General features: G+C 33.1%; 4 protein-coding genes across 4 annotated transcripts; all 4 read left to right on the forward strand.

Moving 5' to 3' along the window:
- The first annotated feature begins 2,045 nt into the window (after positions 1 to 2,045).
- Positions 2,046 to 3,686, forward strand: LOC108214292 (protein SRG1-like). Its single transcript, XM_017386227.2, has 4 exons — positions 2,046 to 2,406; positions 2,489 to 2,736; positions 2,804 to 3,128; positions 3,268 to 3,686. Exons 1-4 carry the CDS (start codon positions 2,167 to 2,169, stop codon positions 3,511 to 3,513), a joined length of 1,059 nt encoding a protein of 352 aa, XP_017241716.2. The 5' UTR covers positions 2,046 to 2,166; the 3' UTR covers positions 3,514 to 3,686.
- Positions 3,687 to 4,802: 1,116 nt separating this feature from the next.
- LOC108213467 (E3 ubiquitin-protein ligase RDUF1-like) lies at positions 4,803 to 5,720 on the forward strand. Its single transcript, XM_017385264.2, has one exon. The coding sequence runs from the start codon at positions 4,803 to 4,805 to the stop codon at positions 5,718 to 5,720; it is 918 nt and encodes a 305-aa protein (XP_017240753.2).
- A 614-nt stretch (positions 5,721 to 6,334) lies between these two features.
- LOC108214684 (uncharacterized) lies at positions 6,335 to 7,174 on the forward strand. Its single transcript, XM_064088719.1, has 2 exons — positions 6,335 to 6,676; positions 6,771 to 7,174. Exons 1-2 carry the CDS (start codon positions 6,414 to 6,416, stop codon positions 6,907 to 6,909), a joined length of 402 nt encoding a protein of 133 aa, XP_063944789.1. The 5' UTR covers positions 6,335 to 6,413; the 3' UTR covers positions 6,910 to 7,174.
- An 8,084-nt stretch (positions 7,175 to 15,258) lies between these two features.
- LOC108214681 (protein SRG1-like) lies at positions 15,259 to 16,920 on the forward strand. The gene is made up of 4 exons (XM_017386818.2): positions 15,259 to 15,586; positions 15,669 to 15,916; positions 15,983 to 16,307; positions 16,447 to 16,920. Exons 1-4 carry the CDS (start codon positions 15,347 to 15,349, stop codon positions 16,690 to 16,692), a joined length of 1,059 nt encoding a protein of 352 aa, XP_017242307.1. The 5' UTR covers positions 15,259 to 15,346; the 3' UTR covers positions 16,693 to 16,920.
- The last annotated feature ends 2,004 nt before the right edge of the window (positions 16,921 to 18,924 follow it).

Consider the following 18,924-nt stretch of genomic DNA (forward strand, 5'->3'; position numbering starts at 1 on the left):
CATATCAAGTACTAAAATTTATAAATTAAACTAGTTGAGAATCCGCGCGTTGCGGCGGCCTATAACATTATATTAATGATTTAATATTAATATTTGTAGAATAAAATAATTTTGTGATTGTCTATAAAATATATATTAATATTTCAAAATTAATATTTGTAGGATAAACTAAATTTTATATTATAAAAATCTTGATGTGATGTCAATACTAATATATAAAATTGCAAAATTGGACAATAATTTATGGTGAGAAAATGGAAATAAAATTATACACGTAATTAACAATTTAAAGCACGACGAATCTTAATTTTATTTGTTTTTTTTTTTAAAAGTAATCATGTTCTTACATTGTCACCTTCCTCGAATTTTTTTGGATTGATTGTGCACAAAAACATCTGGTTTAAATCCATGAGATAGCGGTCTATAACTACTCTTGCTTGTAACGACCTTTATTTTTTAGTACTGTATAAATAGCCATCACTTAAAAGTTGCTTGAACGGAGCAAACAAATTATGCATGAATAATTTTTTCATGTATACAAAGTAAATCATATAAAAATTAACAAAAACAAACATGTCCGATGACAAATATTATAAAAGAATAATCAACAAACATAAATCACTAATAGTTAATTTATTGATATCATCTATCAATATCATGTCAAGATTACTGGATTTGTCGACTCCCACACAGCACTCTATAACTACCTTTGCTTGCAACAACCTTTATTTTTTAATGTTGTATAAACAGCCTTCACTTATGTTCGTCGAAAAACGGCATCACCGAGTTAGAAATCGAGCAAGATGACTATCACCAAAGAAGAGAGGTAGGGTTGTGGTATTGAAACAGAGGAGGTTGTGTTTAGATGATCAAAAACCCTAAAATCTATAGGGGTATTTATAGGTGCAGAGAGACTTGCGTGCTAATCTTTTCCATAATTAAATAATCTGAAACAAAATCAGATTAAAACTTTCAAGTTACTATATTCCATAAATAATCTGAAACAAAATCAGATTCTGAAACTTCCTTCTAATATACATGAAACCAAAAAAGTAATTCTAATTTTTGTAATTAAATAATCTGAAACAAAATCAGATTAAAACTTTCAAGTTACTATATTCCATAAATAATCTGAAACAAAATCAGATTCTGAAACTTCCTTCTAATATACATGAAACCAAAAAGGTAATTCTAATTTTTGATATTTTTCATCCAAAAAGTCCAGAAAATTAGAAAAATAGAACGGAGCGATGTGAGAGGCGCCACCTACACGCCCCTCGCTTCTCCTTTATATAAGTATATTGATTTGATCGGCTCATAATAATGGTGCCTTTATTCTCATATATAAAAATTGGATCTTTCTAATGTGTGCCCAAGGGCACACAATAAACACTAACTTTGATGAGTTTGGTGGGTTTTTATTGGTGGACTTGATGCAAATGCAGGGGGGCCATCCATATTTATGATTGGAGAACCAATAAAAATGCATCATACTCATGAAAGTTAGCGTTTAGTGTGTGCCCATGGGCACACCACAGGAAAACCGACAAAAATTTTACCAGAATCAACAAATATATAAAATTTATTGTTTAGCATGTGTCGCACTAGACAAACTCTACTTTTATTAATTAGATGATGATTCTTGAGTTTTGAGTATAATAATGGGTCTTGACTGTTGAAACAATCTTTCGACACTTATTTATATTTGAAAGACATAGTGGGTGTTTGGCCCCCCTTATAAGCTGGACTTCTCGACTTATAAGTTAGAAGCACTTATTTCGTACCGTTTGTGTAAGAAGTCAAGAAGCACTTAAAAAAAGTTAGGAATGCTACCTTTTGTTTCAGGGCTTCTACTTATTTCCCAAACACTTTAATCACTTATAAGTCTTATCTTGCTTCTAACTTCTACTCCACTTATTTATTTTAAGTAATAAGCACTTATTTTAAGCTCACCCAAACGGCCCCATAATAGTTTGAATTTTAACATGAATGCAAGATTACGTCCCCATACCCAAGCTCCGGTTTTTATCTTTCAGCTATAAAAAAAGTGGAAAAACTGTTGTCGGCAATCACCAGGTCTCCCATAAATAATTACCTACTATGGAACCTCCACAATTATTATGTTCGGTAGCACAATAAGACCTCCAAAACTCTTTTACTGCAAAAATGGTTACAAGTGATAATCAAATAGTTGAAGACATTGATTGTGTTGAAGAGATCGTGAAAAGGGACCCTTCATTTGTTCCAAAACGATACATTCTGACCGAAAACGATGCATCCAAAGATATGGAACTACCACTTCTTTCTGCAGAAGTCCCCGTCATCGACTTGGCATTGCTTTCACAAGGCCGCGAGGAAGAGCTCAACAAACTTGATGAGGCCTGCAAGTCCTGGGGCTTCTTTTTGGTAACACATGTCGTTTACGGTTCCCTGATGCCAAAATTGTTTCTTTATTTGTTGCCTGTTTTGAATCTGGTTTTCGGTCTAGGTGATCAATCATGGAATGGACGAAGGAGTGCTAGAGGATATGAAGACAGCTGCATCTGATTTCTTCAAGCTTCCACTAGAAGATAAGATGAGATACCCGTTTGATCCGCTCGCCATAGAAGGTTATGGTAGACCTTACCCTGTCACTGAAGATCAGACGGTTGACTGGTCTGATTCACTAATGTTCCGTCTATTCCCAGTGCGCGGTAGGAAGCTTGAGTTATGGCCTGGCAAACCAGCAGAACTCAGGTATGTTCAAACCATTATTTTCAAATAATAATTGATAGAACTTTCGATTAAAATGTTGTTTCTGCAGAGGGGCTATTGAAGCATACTCTGCGGAAGTGGGAACTGTTGGCAAAAAACTCCTTGGTTCTTTATCCTTAATCATGGGGATGGAAAGTAATGAGCTTCCTGAACTACACAAGGAAATGCAGATATCTATGAGAGTGAATTACTATCCTGTTTGCTGCGAGCCTGAGAAAGTGATGGGGATGAGTCCACACTCTGATGCAACCACCATAACCATTCTTCTGCAGGATAACGACGTCAATGGATTGCAGATTCGTCATGATGGAGGATGGGTGCCAGTGAAACCAGTACCGAACTCACTGATTGTCAATGTCGGAGATGTGTTAGAGGTATAATTCTAACCGAATTTTACTGCAGTGTTGGCCAGAAAAAAAAAACATGACCTTTTCATTTAATTTGTAAACTCTTTACATTTTTCAGCTTTATTTTTCATTATGTAAATTTGTTCTACTGTGATAAATGATATAGATTTGGAGCAACGGGAGGTACAAAAGCATAGAACATAGAGCAATAACGAATGGAACACAGGCAAGGATCTCTTATGCATCGTTTGTGACTCCACAAATGGAAGTAGAAGTGGAGCCGCTGAAGCAGATGTTAGATGACTCACAGCAACATAAACTATACAAGAAGGTCACTTACGAAGATTATTTAAGGCAGAATCTCCAAAGCAAACTAGAAGGAAAATCATATCTTGCAAATTATGCTTCATAAGCAGAAGCCTCAGTTCTCAGAATTCTGCCTGTCAACTGGCCAGTTATGTATCTGCTTCTGCGACCCGAGAGACACATTAAGAATAAAAATTGTGCTCAGTGTCTTGGTTTGCTCCGTTTTACTCTTTGTTCTTGTAATTCCATTTTAATAGAAGAGGTATCACTTCTTAAAAACTTTTGTTCAATAATTCTGAAGAACTCATGATCAGAACACATAGAATCTCTTTGCAAACAATCACAAAGGACTCCGCTAAAAAAATATCTCGTCTTAGGGAGGGCCGGAGGGGTCTTGGTTTCGAGTCCTCTTACGCCTATCTGTTTAATTTAGTTATCTGTTCATAAAACCTGAATGCGGAAAGTTTAGGGTAAAATTATAGGAAACATAGTTATTAACAGAGTATATTCATTTCTTCTTCACTGCATCGGCAAGCTAAGTAGATGCCTCTTTTTTTTTTTTTGCTAATTGGTAGATGCCTCTTTTTTCGACACTCAAACTTGAGACTTCAGAGAGGAAATACTCTACATACCTGTTGGCCAGGTCTATCGGTCACGAGAACATAACATAACATAACAATGCATGAGTATAGAATATAATCAAACTCAAAAACAGCATGATTCTTTTTTAATTATTATTTGATTTCAGTTATTATTTATATTATATTTTATAATTTTATACGAAATAATAATATATATATATATGACCTAATATTCTATTCGACTAGATTAAAAAATTAACAATCTCATTTTTTTTTTTTGGACCTACAAAATAAATCAGAAGATTATCTTGTTAATTTAATCTCGTAAAAGGATGTCCCATCCTTCATTAGGATTCATGTAACTAGAATAAAAAAAAAGGAAATTTTCCAAGTATCTAGTACAACTGTACAAGGGATGGTCAATTAAAATCGCATCTGGATGTTACTTGACTGCTAACAACGAGTTAACAATATAGCTTCAATAACAGTGAACGTGTTAAATGACAAAGTTCAGGCTGGACCAGTAAAATCTGTTACAATTGTGTTCATATATTAATATTAATATACACTTTCTGTGAGCCCCAGCACACAATCACGGACCTACATAAACTACTATTTAGTCTTGATCATGTGGATTAAGACCTTAAATATAATAATCAAACACAAGTTTCACAATCTTGTTAACACAAACTTCAAACTTGGCTGACCATTTCTCCCACACGCTTTCTTCAAGACCCCTTCTCTATTTAACACTCATTCTCTTAACACCTTAGCATTGAGATTTCTTTTGAAAAAACATTATTTTGATTGTGCTATGGAGTCCACTGAGCCATCACATTGGTGTCACGGATGCAACTCTTACGTTCGAGTTCACGAGGGACAGTCTGTTGTTTGTCTTGATTGCGGTGCAGGCTTCGTTGAGACGATACGTGACAATGCTGCAACATTCGAGCCACATTACAATCCGTTTATCGTGCTACGAAGAATTGAAGATACGGGGAGTTATGAGTTGTTATACGATGATTGTTCGGGTCAGGGGCTAAGGCCGTTGCTGCCAGGCATGTCAGAGTTGGTGATGGGGCGGGGATTTGATCGGGTTCTTGAACATTTTATACGTTCTGATACGATGACAGTTACTCAGCCTCCGGCTGCTAAGGCTGCGGTGGATGCATTGCCTGCTGTTAAAATTAATTTAGGCCACATTATTAGTGATGCGCATTGTGCTGTTTGTACAGAGGCCTTTGAGGCCAATGCATTGGCTCGTGAATTGCCTTGCAAGCATTTGTATCATTCGGATTGTATTTTACCTTGGCTTGAAATAAGGAATTCCTGTCCAGTTTGTCGTTATGAATTGGCGCCTGACGTGGCAGAAATGGATGAATTGGAAGCTGACAATGATGAAGAACCGATGGGACTTATCATTTGGAGATTGCCACGTGGCGGATATGCCATTGGACGGTTTAATGGTGGCAGGGGACTAAGTGAGGGTGAGGCGCCTGGGGCGGATGATGAAATGGATGATGAGGATGATGTTGATGGCAGCAGTTCAACAAGCAGAAGTTGGTCAAGAAGTGGAATGAGGAGGGGTGGAATTAGGCATGCATTTCGCAGTGTTCTGTCATTTTTTGGCAGGTTTAGGAGCTCTTCGTCATCGCGATTGAATATGGAAGTTGGTTTCAGTGAGGACTTGTCGAGAGGAAACAGTCGTAGAAGGGTTATAGTTGATGCTTAAGTTCTGTGATTTAATAGCTAAGTTTTATCCAAATGTAGCTGATAACTGAAGTTTATAATCGGATATTGATATAAGAAGATTGTTTTTATTTTGAGAAATTTTGGTTTAGTACTATTACAGTCTATGTATTACCAGAAGTTTGTTAGTTTGCTTTGGGGCTGCAATTCTGCATATAAACAAGCTTCACTTCTGTAAAATCATAAGCTTGTACTACCTTCACCATCAGAATATGCCTCCATCTGCAGTTTGTACATTTCAGACATATGGCACATTAATAAATTAAATTCTCATTATTCATGCATCGATAAATTAACACGTAATGGGAGGACTTGTTCAAAATTTATGCACAAAAAGTTGAATAATCTAAAATTTATCCAATCTTCAATCTGAATAACCAACCCTATATTCTTCGTTAATTTTTCTTTCTTTTTTTACTTTTTACATAATTTTCTTGGTTTAAGAAAAAATTGTGGATATTGTGGTTAAGCTTGAATATGTATGGCAGAAGGGCCTTTGGTCTTGTCATTTGAGTTGATGCATGGGACCATCCTTATCCTATAATCCTCAGTGTCGTGATATTGATGTAGCCTTATCTAGTAACACGAATTTGTGGACAAAATATGCACACATGTTACTCATAAAACGATCTGCAACTAGTTTTCAGATGGTGTGAAATATTTTCCAGCAACAAAAATGGCATCAATATCTCCTCTACAGGCTTTCTTTTCAACACATTCAGCAAAGCAGTGTGGATGTTCAGGTACTCGATCAACATTTTTGGGCTCGAATGTCTCTTTATCTCGGAACAGAATTGAGAACAAGAAGAATAGATCGTTGACGGTTGTGGCAGCGGTTGGAGACGTGTCAGCTGATGGAACTGTCTATCTCATCGCTGGTGCTGCTGCCGTGGCATTGCTGGGAACCGCTTTTCCCATCTTGTTCTCGCGCAAAGACCTGTAACTTGAATTTTCTTTTCATCTGATTAATATTCTGCTGCTTAATTTATGTCTTTTCTTAGCATTAAGAGTCATGTTTTGTGTTCGTTTGCAGGTGCCCTGAATGTGATGGTGCTGGTTTTGTGCGGAAAGGAGGGGCTGCATTAAGGGCTAATGCTGCCCGGAAGGATCAAGTTCAGATTGTATGTGCTAATTGCAACGGTCTTGGCAAGATTAACCAAGTTGATAAATAGGCCTAGTTTCGAAATCCTGTACTGAGCTTCTGAAAATAATCTCTGTTGATGTCTAAGAAATTTGTGTGGGATCGCTGCACAAGAATATGTATTGTGTAATTATATGGTCTTCTCTATTTTCCGAGAGATGACATTGATATCTTTTTATTTGATGATCAAGGATGATTCAACTTTGGTTTCAGTTCTGCAGTAAACTGGTCATCCATGGTTATCAAATCAGAATTATTACCTTGTTAATCAAATATTTATTTATGATTCTGCTTCACATTATAGATGATACATTCAATCCGAATAACAGATTTACTGATTATACTGGACGAACTTAAACACTTTTTTTTTGTCAGAACGGACTTAAAGACTTTAAAATTTACTAAATGTACATTCTTATCCGCAAGAGAATCAATTGCAGAGGAATGTGAAGTTAGAAGGATACCAATAACCCATTACAATGATACCGAGTCGATGTTAGGCGTGTGTTTTGCTCAGTTTCCTGAGAAAGAGTTGCTTGGCACTTTTCTTTCTTTATAATCAGATTTGTCGAAGGGCACATCTGACTGTGGAGTGTGGACTTCCAGGAGATTCAGATAGCAGTATTCTTTCTGTAGTTTGGACTTGATAGTACCATTATATTATATTTTTTTGGCTTTTTTATTTATTTTTTTAGTAATTTAGACGCGCATGTGCGAAAGCTATCTTATAAACTCTTCATAAATTGTTGCGGTCAAGGTGAAAATTATATATATAGTTAGCCTGTCCGAAAAATACGAATGATACTAGCATATATAGAGCGAAAAAAGTGTTAAACGTGAAAAACCTTAGGATGGAGTAACTTGCTGCCGGAAGATATTGGAGCAGGCCTGCGTATATATCAAAAGTTCATGATAAGTTTCCAACGTTTTATTTTCCGCTGAACGTTACATGTATGTCAGGGTATATAGTGTGTATTTAAAAGGTTTTTATTTTATTGTGACAGTTAGCGGTTGTACGCAAATGTGCAATTGTAATAAAAGATTTAAATTACTTATGTTCTTTGGTTGGTATGAACGAACTGAATTTTGGACAAAATGAAATGTTCCATTCGGCCCAACAAAAAAAATTGTTGCTTGGTTGAGCCAAAGGAATGAAATGGTCCATTCATTAAGCTCATTCCATTCTCTCGGGCAGAAAAACACGCTCTTCATTTGTCCTCTCGAACTCTCGTTGTTCAGTCTCATCTTCGACTTCGCCGATTTCAACAAGCTTAATAACGGATCCACGCATTTCAATGATTTTTTTTTACCATTTGCAAAGATTCTCATACCTCAATCAATCTAAGTATACAGGTTCGAACTTGATCCATTTGAATTTATTTCATTAATCTTGCTAAATATATAATTTGTAGATTGATTTAGATGAATTATTCGTTAGTCTAGCTGATTTATGTTTTAATGTATAGAAGGGTGTACACGGATCGGGTCGGGTTGGGCGGGTTGGGAGAGTTTAGTATCCCAACCCAATTAAATTGGGTTTGTAGATTTTCAACCCAACCCATAAAAAATCAATTCAAAACCTAACCCGCAAAATGTATTCCGGTTTGGATCGGTTTAACTCGGATTGATCGGTTTAGGATACCAAAAAATAAAAAAAGTTAAAAAATAAATTGATAATTCAAAAGTTGTCAACTATAACGTTAAGAAAAGAAGCTATCATATAACAAATAATTATTATTTCAGTATTTTAGTATTTGATAAAGGAGTTGTTAATATCACACAGAAATGTTTGTATCAAACATATAGCATGATTTGTTATATAAAAAATATTAGTATAATATGATATAAATATCATACTAAAACTACACATTAATCAGATGTTAATATGAGCATCAGGAATGATACCCTCATATAATGATCATATAAATCAACATGATATGTAAAACTAGCTAAATTGATGGGATGATACTCATGTATTAGATTGGACAAAATTTAAATTTTTAACTATTTTAATTTTAATCGGATCGGGTTGGATTGGGTCGTTTGAAAAATCAAAACCAATATCCAAACCATTAATAATGTATTTTCAATCCGAGTATGCCGGGTTGGAAAAAATCGGTTTGGATTGGTGAAAACATGGTCACTTTGTATCGGTTTCGGCGGGTTGTCCAACCCCTGTACACCCGTAAACATATCAGTTTATCAAGCAGTTGCGTTTTTTAAAGTATGTTTTCGCACTTGATATCGTGTTATATATTTGTGTTCGAATAATGTGTATTAGGTGTTTCATAAAAAGTCTCTAAAAAAGTTGTGTTATACATGTATATCAAATGTTATGCATATTCTGTCAAAAAAAATGTTATGCATATATATCTCCTCTTTACACCCTTATTACCTCTTTAAAATTTAATATCAAATATTTACCCAAAATAGATTTTATAATAACAAAATAATATGAGTATTATAATTTATGGATATATTATCTATATCAAGTAGATAAATACCTTATTTATACACATTTAAATTATTATTAGTAAATATATCATTTTCTATAATTTATTAAATATAAATTTATTACTTGTGCCATGTATATGTCACTTATAACTTTCGCTATTTTACGGATATATTTTGATATTTAATTTTATTGTGAAGATAAATTTATGCTAGAATAATATATGTTTTAAGTAAAATATTTTTTTAAAACAATTAATAAACGGTTAATACATTCTTATTGGTGTATAAAATAAAATTTTTATTTTCATTAAATAAGATTCTAATAGTAAAAGGGTAATTAGAATTGGCCCGAGTTTATACTCATGGATAAAATTAAACTAATTTATTTTTAATTTATACAGAATATCATGTTGCCTACGATTGTAATATAATGGTATGTGTTTCATTAAAAAATGATTATAATCATTTGTTAATATTTAATTTTAATATATTGTTTCTATATTTCAAATTAATAAAAGTATTAATTTCATAAATAGGAATAGATCATCAAGAAAAATAATAACATAAATATATCATTTATTTCAATAATGGTATATAATTTGTTTTAATATTATATAATTATATACTGAGTTGGACTCAATGGAGACCAGAAACTTTAAAGTCCTTAGAGACTACAAGATCCACCGTTAAAATAATCTGACAATTAATGGACATGATTAAATATATTTTTTTCTGCATTTTTGGTAATGTAATATTAATAATTTACATTATTCTTGTCCTACATTTCTAGTAATGTATTATTACTATTCTTGTCCTGCATCTCTTGTTTTAGTTTTAATTCAAAACTATCTTTATAATTTACACTATTCTTGTCTTGTATTTCTAGTAATGTAATATTAATTATTTGTCCCGCATATTTGTGATATATCTAAGTGTTATGTTGTCTTGCAACAAATTGAGTTCGTTGCAGGACAATGACAATGAGTTCAGTGTCAATCATAACAATGTTCAGCTACATCTTTGTTTGTATGCAATTATTATTTTTATTTGTTAGGATTTCGGTGATTGAACACCATATTATGGAATTATTATTTTATGTTATGTAAGATTTAGAAGTTCTGCTTGTTGTTCACCGATTTAGAAGTGCAGGACAAGATAGGGAGAGAAAACGAACGTGCAGGACAAATATCTGCGATGAGTAAGATTTGAATGGCTGTGATTAAGTCTCTAATGGCTGTGATTAAGTCTCTAATGCGTACACAAAAATCAGTCTCCATAAAACTTTTCACTATATAATAATATTTTTTTTACTTAAAATTATATATTAATATTTATATTAAAACCGTTTATATGCACGGACGTATTGGTTCACGTAAGAATACACGGAGAATACCAAAGGGGGTTATTCATGTTCAAGCAAGTTTCAATAATACTATTTATATTATAATCAGGAAATTGTGCTCGTAATCGAATTATTTGAGCAAGGAGTCGTGCAAAAGCAACATTAGGAGTGGACAATAAACTAACGTGTGACCATCTTGTTGATGCATCAATGAGTACCATAAAGTACTGAAATGGCCCACTAGATGGGGTAATTGGTCCACATATATCTCCTTGAATTCGCTCCAAAAATTTTGGCCATTCAATGACAACTTTCATAGGAGATGGTTTTGTTATCAATTTTCCTTGAATACAAGCAACACATGAAAAATTTTTGGACAATGGAACAATTTTATTCTTGAGCGGATGTCCATTTGAATTTTCAATCATTCTTCGCATCATTGTTGAACCCGGATGGCCTAAACGATCATGCCATATAATAAAATTTCCCGGGTCAACGGAACTTTTATTAATAGTCATATGTGACTCAACTGGATTTATGAAAGTATAATATAATCCAGAATTATATGATGGGAGTTATTCTATCACATGTTTTCTCCCTGAGACTATAGTTGTGATATATAAATATTCATTATCACGATCATTTGTCGTCTCAATATGATAGCCATTGTGGCGTATATCTTTAAAACTCAAAAGATTTCTTTTTGATCGGGGGGAAAACATTGCATTTTCAATCAATAAACATGCACCATTAGGTAGCATTATACTTGCTCCGGAGCCTTCAATTAAATCTGATGCACCCGATATTATATTGACATTAGCTTTGGCTATTGTTAGATGCGAAAAATATGCTTTATTTTTCAAAATTGTAAGTGTTGTTGCACTATCCGCCAAACAAAATGATTCTTCATCTTTCATGTCACATAATGAAAAGCTACCGGCCATATTTCTTCAAAAGAAAAAATATATAAATATTTTAAAAAATATAATATTTGAAATAATTTAAACAGAAAGAGATTTCATAATATATACTCAAGCAATCATTTCAAAGTTCGAACATAAATATTTTTATATTCAATAAGCAAAGCAAGGCTTTTAAATATTCGATTTAATTATCGCCACCATCAAATTTGGTCATCTTCACATTCTCATCTTCAAAGAAATCACTAATTCTAATGTGATCCTTTAAGGCATCACATTTTTCTTTGGTTTCTCCTCATTTTCCCTCCAATTCTAGAGGTGAGCATTTTTTTTAATTTATTAAAAAATGGAGAAACTGTGGTAATCATGACCTCGACCATGCCCAAAACCACAATCACGGGCATGTCCATGACCACGTCAAAAGGTCTTATTTTTTTTACAGTCATGAATAGACACAACATTCACTTCAGGAAATGGTGTTGAACCAATCAGGTTCATGATTTTTTTTTCATGAAAGAGCAATACTTAAAATAAGCTCAGAATATTTTGTGAATCCACGTTCACGATATTGTTGATGTAAGAGCATATGATTGACGGGGAATGTGGAGTTTGTTTTCTCCAACATATCTTTGTCAATGATATTCTCGCCACACAACTTTAGTGGAGATGTAATTTTAAACATTGCAAAGTTATACTTGCTCTCACTTTTATAGTCTTGCAAGCGCAAGTGATGCCAATCATAGCGAGCCTCGGGAAGTATCACTTCCGTTTTTTTTTGTGTTGTCATATTTTTCTTTCAATCCATCCAAAGAGTGTGGATCTTTTTTTAAAAAAATCATAGTCTTTGCTTTATCTTACTCAGAGGCCTTATTTTCCTCATTTATTGTGTCACCAAGGCTCATGGCACTTGGATGGATTTCCGCATCCAAAATCCATGTCAAGTAATATTTTTTTTTCCGGGTGACATCAAGTACATTAAACTTGAGTTTTGTAAGATTTGATATTTCAAATACTAAAACAAATTATCTAGAGAGCAAACATCAAGGTAAGATTTTAATAAATTTATTATGTATATCGCAAATAGGTCTATACTAACCAAACATCCTAGTTGTGTTAACTACTAAAAACACATACTCAAAAATCACATGCTCAAATATCTTAAATCTTTCAAATTAAGAATAGTATCAAAAATAACCTCAAAACATATTAATCCAATATCATGAACCAAAGAATAGCAATTTACTCTATGATAAGTCATAATTCTATGATAAAATCAAATCTGATCAGTTTCAAAGAATGTCAATTTACTCTATGAAGATGATTTTATCTGGAAAAGTATAAAACACGAAAAACGTAGAATATTCCGAGATTTTTTCAGAATGGTAAGGCTCGTTAAAAACGAACAAGTAACGAATTCAGAAAACAAATATTTGTGGACTGCAGATGCAAAATCAGCTTCTGATTATAATAGTATTTTGATATTTAAGACATCGAAATCACAGAATATCGAAATGGAGTGTAAAGACAAAAAGTAGATATCGAAAAGAGGTTTCCAGAATGGTATTGCTCATAATATTTGGAAAAATATTCAATTTACTATGTATTTTAGAAGTGACAGCATATCAACTTGAATCATATAATCAGATTACACAAAATGCAGATTTTGACATACTTATGAGCATATTTTAAAAATATGCGAAGAAGAAAAATTGTAAAGGATCAAAAGACCTTTGCAACGAGTATAAGATCAATGAATTCCGATGAACAATGAACTAAATACAAAATTTATAAGACTCAAACACATAATAAGCACAAAAAGATCATACAATTGCAAGCAAAGCAAAGTAAGCTACAAGAAGTGTACTTACTTGATGGACAAAGCGAAATAACAAGATTTCCGTAGAATCTTTCTACTTCTTGGATTTCCAATACCTATTTACACTATCGTGCTGATAACGTGTTATATAATATATACTATAAAGAGAGCAAATAGAAGAATAAAATGACTAAGAGAATGGTGAGGATTTTCATGTCATTTGAAGCAATACAAAATGCCTTTATATAGGCCATGAGATATATGTTACAAGTATAATGGAGGGTCAAGAGTCTCCTATTAATGGGAGCAAGTTAAAGGACAAAGTCATCCACAAGCCAAAGGTCACCTAAATAAAATAATTACATAACAATAAGGTAATTTTTATTTAAGCGTTTTCTATAATTTGGAAAATATTTTTTCTTTAAAATGTGCATTTCCTAATTAAATAATTATGAAATAGTGCTCACCTATAGATATATAAAGTAAAAAAAAAAGAAGAGTTCTTTTACATTAAATACAAAACATTACTTTTTTTAAGAGGTCTGGTGCATAGTAAAAAAAATTTGTTTGCGTTTGTAACTTCTTAAACGGAAGACATTATTTGTCTTAAAAGAAAATTAATTGAATAATAAATTATTAAATATTAATAACAGAAAATTATTTATAAATAGATAATAAATTAAAAAAGTTAAATTTCCGTGAGAAAATATAATCAGTTGATTAATATAATCTAATTAAAATTCAATTCACTAATAGTAAAATACTAATAAAATGATATTAAAATTTAATTTATCAATAATAAATTATGAACTATATAGCCGTCTGCTTCGCGCGGATTAAAATGCTAGTACATAGTTATATGATACGTGACTTCGATAATTGTTACGCCACCCTGTATCAATGAAAACGACAATATATATATTGTTAAACAAAGAGTGCAAGTCAGAGGTCAGGTTCAGAATCTCCATACCTGCTCCTCACTCCTCAGTAACCTATTCCGGTTTGTTTTAACGCATTCAATTTTATTCCGTGATGTGTCCATGCGCCCATGTCAAGTACTAAAATTTATAAATTAAATTTGATCGGCTCATACAAAAGATTAGTGGGTTTTTTCTGGTAGTAAACTCCTTATTTATATTTAAAAGACTTAAAAGAACATCTCTAACGATAATATCTAAATTTATTAGCTATAATGCTTATCCAAATTTTTTGCTAACAGTAAAGATATACACTACAATGGTGTTATGTATAATCATTATAAACTAAAATTATACCTGATAGTTTTTGATTCAATAAATCTATTGAATGATACTTAATTATCCATAATTTTTTTGCTAAAGGATGATGGTTAGAATGCAACTTTTTTAACATATTATATAAAAGGTCCACCTAAATGACACATGAGATGACACATAGATTTTTAGCTAACAGTTTTCAACCTTTGAAGTTGTTGTGTCACATAGATTTTTAGCTAACAGTTTTCAACCTTTGAAGATGTTGTGTTTGATTGGGGTGAATGATTCCGGAAGGAATGAAATGAAAAATGAACCATACATTTGTTAAGAAATTTCATTCCTTCCTACATTCCATTCATTACATCATGTGTTAAATATCACACCTTCAATTTGAGATATAATGCTCCATTCTCTCGTATCCTCAATTTTTTCTCAAATCCTCTATTAGTTTTTCAAGTATTTTTACTCATTCTATTACATTGCATTCTCCCCAACCAAACACAACTAACACTTTGAATTTTAACATGAATGCAAGATTACGTCCCCGTGCCCAAGTTCCGATTTTTATCTTTCAGTTATAAAAAAATGGAAAAATGTTGTCAGCAATCACGAGCGTCTCCCATAAGTAATTACCTACCGAGCATCCACAATAATTATGTTCTGTAGCACAAGAAGACTTTCAAAACTCTTTTACTGCAAAAATGGTTACAAGTGATAATCAAATAGTTGAAGAGATTGATTGTGTTGAAGAGATCGTGAAAAGGGACCCTTCATTTGTTCCAAAACGATACATTCTGACCGAAAATGATGCATCGAAAGATATGGAACTACCACTTCTTTCTGCAGAAGTCCCCGTCATTGACTTGGCATTGCTTTCACTAGGCCAGGAGGAAGAGCTCAAGAAACTCGATGAGGCCTGCAAGTCCTGGGGCTTCTTTTTGGTAACACATGTCGTTTACGGTTCCCTGATGCCAAAATTGTTTCTTTATTAGTTGCCTGTTTTGAATCTAGTTTTTGGTCTAGGTGATCAATCATGGAATGGACGAAGGAGTGCTAGAGGATATGAAGACAGCTGCATCTGAATTCTTCAAGCTTCCACTTGAAGATAAGATGAGATACCCGTTTGATCCGCTCGCCATAGAAGGTTATGGTAGACCTTACCCTGTCACTGAAGATCAGACGGTTGACTGGTCTGATTCACTAATGTTCCGTCTATTCCCAGTGCGCGGTAGGAAGCTTGAGTTATGGCCTGGCAAACCAGCAGAACTCAGGTATGTTCAACCATTATTTTCAAATAATAATTGATAGAACTTTCGATTAAAATGTTGTTTCTGCAGAGGGGCTATTGAAGCATACTCTGCGGAAGTGGGAACTGTTAGCAAAAAACTCCTTGGTTCTTTATCCTTAATCATGGGGATGGAAAGTAATGAGCTTCCTGAACTACACAAGGAAATGCAGATATCTATGAGAGTGAATTACTATCCTGTTTGCTGCGAGCCTGAGAAAGTGATGGGGATGAGTCCACACTCTGATGCAACCACCATAACCATTCTTCTGCAGGATAACGACGTCAATGGATTGCAGATTCGTCATGATGGAGGATGGGTCCCAGTGAAACCAGTACCGAACTCACTGATTGTCAATGTCGGAGATGTGTTAGAGGTATAATTCTAACCGAATTTTACTGCAGTGTTGGCCAGAAAAAAAAAACATGACCTTTTCATTTAATTTGTAAACTCTTTACATTTTTCAGCTTTATTTTTCATTATGTAAATTTGTTCTACTGTGATAAATGATATAGATTTGGAGCAACGGGAGGTACAAAAGCATAGAACATAGAGCAATAACGAATGGAACAAGAGCAAGGATCTCGTATGCATCGTTTGTGACTCCACAAATGGAAGTAGAAGTGGAGCCGCTGAAGCAGATGTTAGATGACTCACAGCAACATAAACTATACAAGAAGGTCACTTACGAAGATTATTTAAGGCAGAGTCTCCAAAGCAAACTAGAAGGAAAATCATATCTTGCAAATTATGCTTCATAAGCAGAAGCCTCAGTTCTCGGAATTCTGCCTGTCAACTGGCCAGTAATAAAGCACATTGCTGTCACAAATATGTATCCACTTCTGCGAGCCAAGAGATACAATAGCAATAACAAATTGCGCTCAGTGTCTTGGTTTGCTCCGTTTTACTCTTCGTTCTTGTAATTGCATTTTAATAGAGATATCAATCCTTAAAAACTTTTGTTTAATAAAGAATTCATTATCAGAACACATAGAATCTCTTTGCAAACAATCATGAACAACACCGGTAAAAGAATCTCATCTTAGGGAGGGCCGGAGGGTTCTTGCTTTCGAGTAGCTCAGTAGTAGAGCTATCCGTTTGTCAAAAAAAACAGAGTATTTTCATTTTTTTTCTTCACTGCATCGGCAAGCTAATAAGATGCCTCTGTTTTCATCTAATGATAGTGATATTTTCCACACTCAAACTTGAGACTTGAGGTGCGTTCCACTGGTAGAGCCGCCACCATCACTAGGAACCGGAATTTATAATGACTATCCGGACTGACTGAGGAATTTACCAACGCATTAATGCCGTGTTCATGAGTTTCTTATGATAGAAAAGAAAAATAAATTATAGATAAATATTTTTAAGCACGTTCAAATGTAATATTTTGAGAAAGGCTTAAATGATAAATTATCACTCAATTCAACTCTAACTTGCGAGTAGGTCATCGAATCTGAAAATTTTGCCATCAAATCACTAAATTATTTGAAATTTTCAGACAGATTTTTATCGTTATAAAACCATTAAAAATTGAACAAAAATATTACGTGAAATCTTGAAATGGCTCTTTATTTAAAAAATATCATTCAAGTTGCTTAGAGTGAGGTCATCTAACCTAAAAATCTCACAATCAAGTCATTAAAATATATAATTTTTTTATTAATATATTAATTTAAGCAACATCGCTCTGATACCATGCAAACAAGTTCAGAGAGAGATGCAGAAGCTCGTATCTTCCATTAAAGCTAATCAGAGTTTACATTGATAGAGAAGAGATTCCAAAGAGAGCGTAGAGAAATGTGTAAGTATGTAGTAGAATGGAAAAATCATCTAACTATTTAAGGGGTCGTTTGGTTCGCAGAGTGATATGGGTTTGAAATGAGAAATCGGGTTAAAGTGGTATGGGTTTAAGGCATCATATCTGATATCATGTGTTTGGTTAATTGCTGGAATCAATATATTTAACTTTTTTAAAAATAATTATATTAATTATTTATATTAATTAAAATTTTAATAAAATTATTATTGTTATGTATTTTTGCATTGTTGATTATTTTTATATTAAATATTAATATTTAATTGTTTAAATAGAGACAAAAAAAAATAAAATATAAAATTGATACCCATACCCCCATTTCACACCCACCTCATCTCTTGGGTATCAAAATTCATACTTGTGGGTTTGAGGAATGGGTTTCAAAATTTGTTTTCTTACAACCAAACACATGCATGGGTTTAGAATGCACGAAACTCATACCTAATTCCAGATACCCCTCAACCAAACGACCCCTAACTAACTTTCTCACCAAAAAAATTATACTCCCTCCGTCTCATTTTAACTGCTTTTGACTTTTTTACACGTATTTTAAGGTGTTAAGAAAATCACATCTAAATATAATTATTCTTTATAAAATTTATATCAAATAAAAGTTTAGAAACTAAACTTTTATTTGATATAAGAATTGAATTTTTTTATTAAGCGTAGACATTGTCTTTTTACACCTCAATATACGTGTTAAAAAATCAAACATCAGTTAAAATGGGACAGAGGGAGTATTAAAAAGACTTAACTACCCCCTGCACACTACGATATCAATATTCAATATATTCTTAAAGCTTACTAGCATTGGCTTTTATCAAATTACTCTAACTGACCCTCAACCTCCTTCACGTGCATTTTTTCCCCTGTACATTATCTTTTCACCAAAAGATGGAGCCCCATCATCTATATCCGGGTCTGACCCATTCTCACGCTTCAACTGAATTTTTATTTGTACTGTCACTAATTCATCTTTTAAATGAAAGAGGATTTGAAATCTTTGAAGACATTATTTTTACTTAAAATAGTTATATTTATACTTATTTTAAACTTTTGTCGTGTTTTCACAAACTTTTTCTTACTAAAAAACACATTCGATACATCAATATATTCAATATATTCTTAAAGCTTACTAGCATTGGCTTTTATCAAATTACTCTAACTGACCCTC

This window comes from Daucus carota, chromosome 3 (assembly GCF_001625215.2).
Source record: "Daucus carota subsp. sativus chromosome 3, DH1 v3.0, whole genome shotgun sequence".
Lineage (NCBI taxonomy): Eukaryota > Viridiplantae > Streptophyta > Magnoliopsida > Apiales > Apiaceae > Daucus > Daucus carota.

What these genes read in the sequence shown, in the direction of transcription:
- LOC108214292 (XM_017386227.2), top strand. Translation starts at nt 2,167, where the DNA reads ATGGTTACAAGTGATAATCAAATAGTTGAAGACATTGATTGTGTTGAA. An exon ending in AGTCCTGGGGCTTCTTTTTG is followed by an intron (nt 2,407 to 2,488) that starts GTAACACATGTC and finishes TTTTCGGTCTAG; the next exon opens with GTGATCAATCATGGAATGGA. An exon ending in GGCAAACCAGCAGAACTCAG is followed by an intron (nt 2,737 to 2,803) that starts GTATGTTCAAAC and finishes TTGTTTCTGCAG; the next exon opens with AGGGGCTATTGAAGCATACT.
- LOC108213467 (XM_017385264.2), top strand. Translation starts at nt 4,803, where the DNA reads ATGGAGTCCACTGAGCCATCACATTGGTGTCACGGATGCAACTCTTAC.
- LOC108214684 (XM_064088719.1), top strand. Translation starts at nt 6,414, where the DNA reads ATGGCATCAATATCTCCTCTACAGGCTTTCTTTTCAACACATTCAGCA. An exon ending in TTGTTCTCGCGCAAAGACCT is followed by an intron (nt 6,677 to 6,770) that starts GTAACTTGAATT and finishes GTTCGTTTGCAG; the next exon opens with GTGCCCTGAATGTGATGGTG.
- LOC108214681 (XM_017386818.2), top strand. Translation starts at nt 15,347, where the DNA reads ATGGTTACAAGTGATAATCAAATAGTTGAAGAGATTGATTGTGTTGAA. An exon ending in GGCAAACCAGCAGAACTCAG is followed by an intron (nt 15,917 to 15,982) that starts GTATGTTCAACC and finishes TTGTTTCTGCAG; the next exon opens with AGGGGCTATTGAAGCATACT. An exon ending in ATGTCGGAGATGTGTTAGAG is followed by an intron (nt 16,308 to 16,446) that starts GTATAATTCTAA and finishes TAAATGATATAG; the next exon opens with ATTTGGAGCAACGGGAGGTA.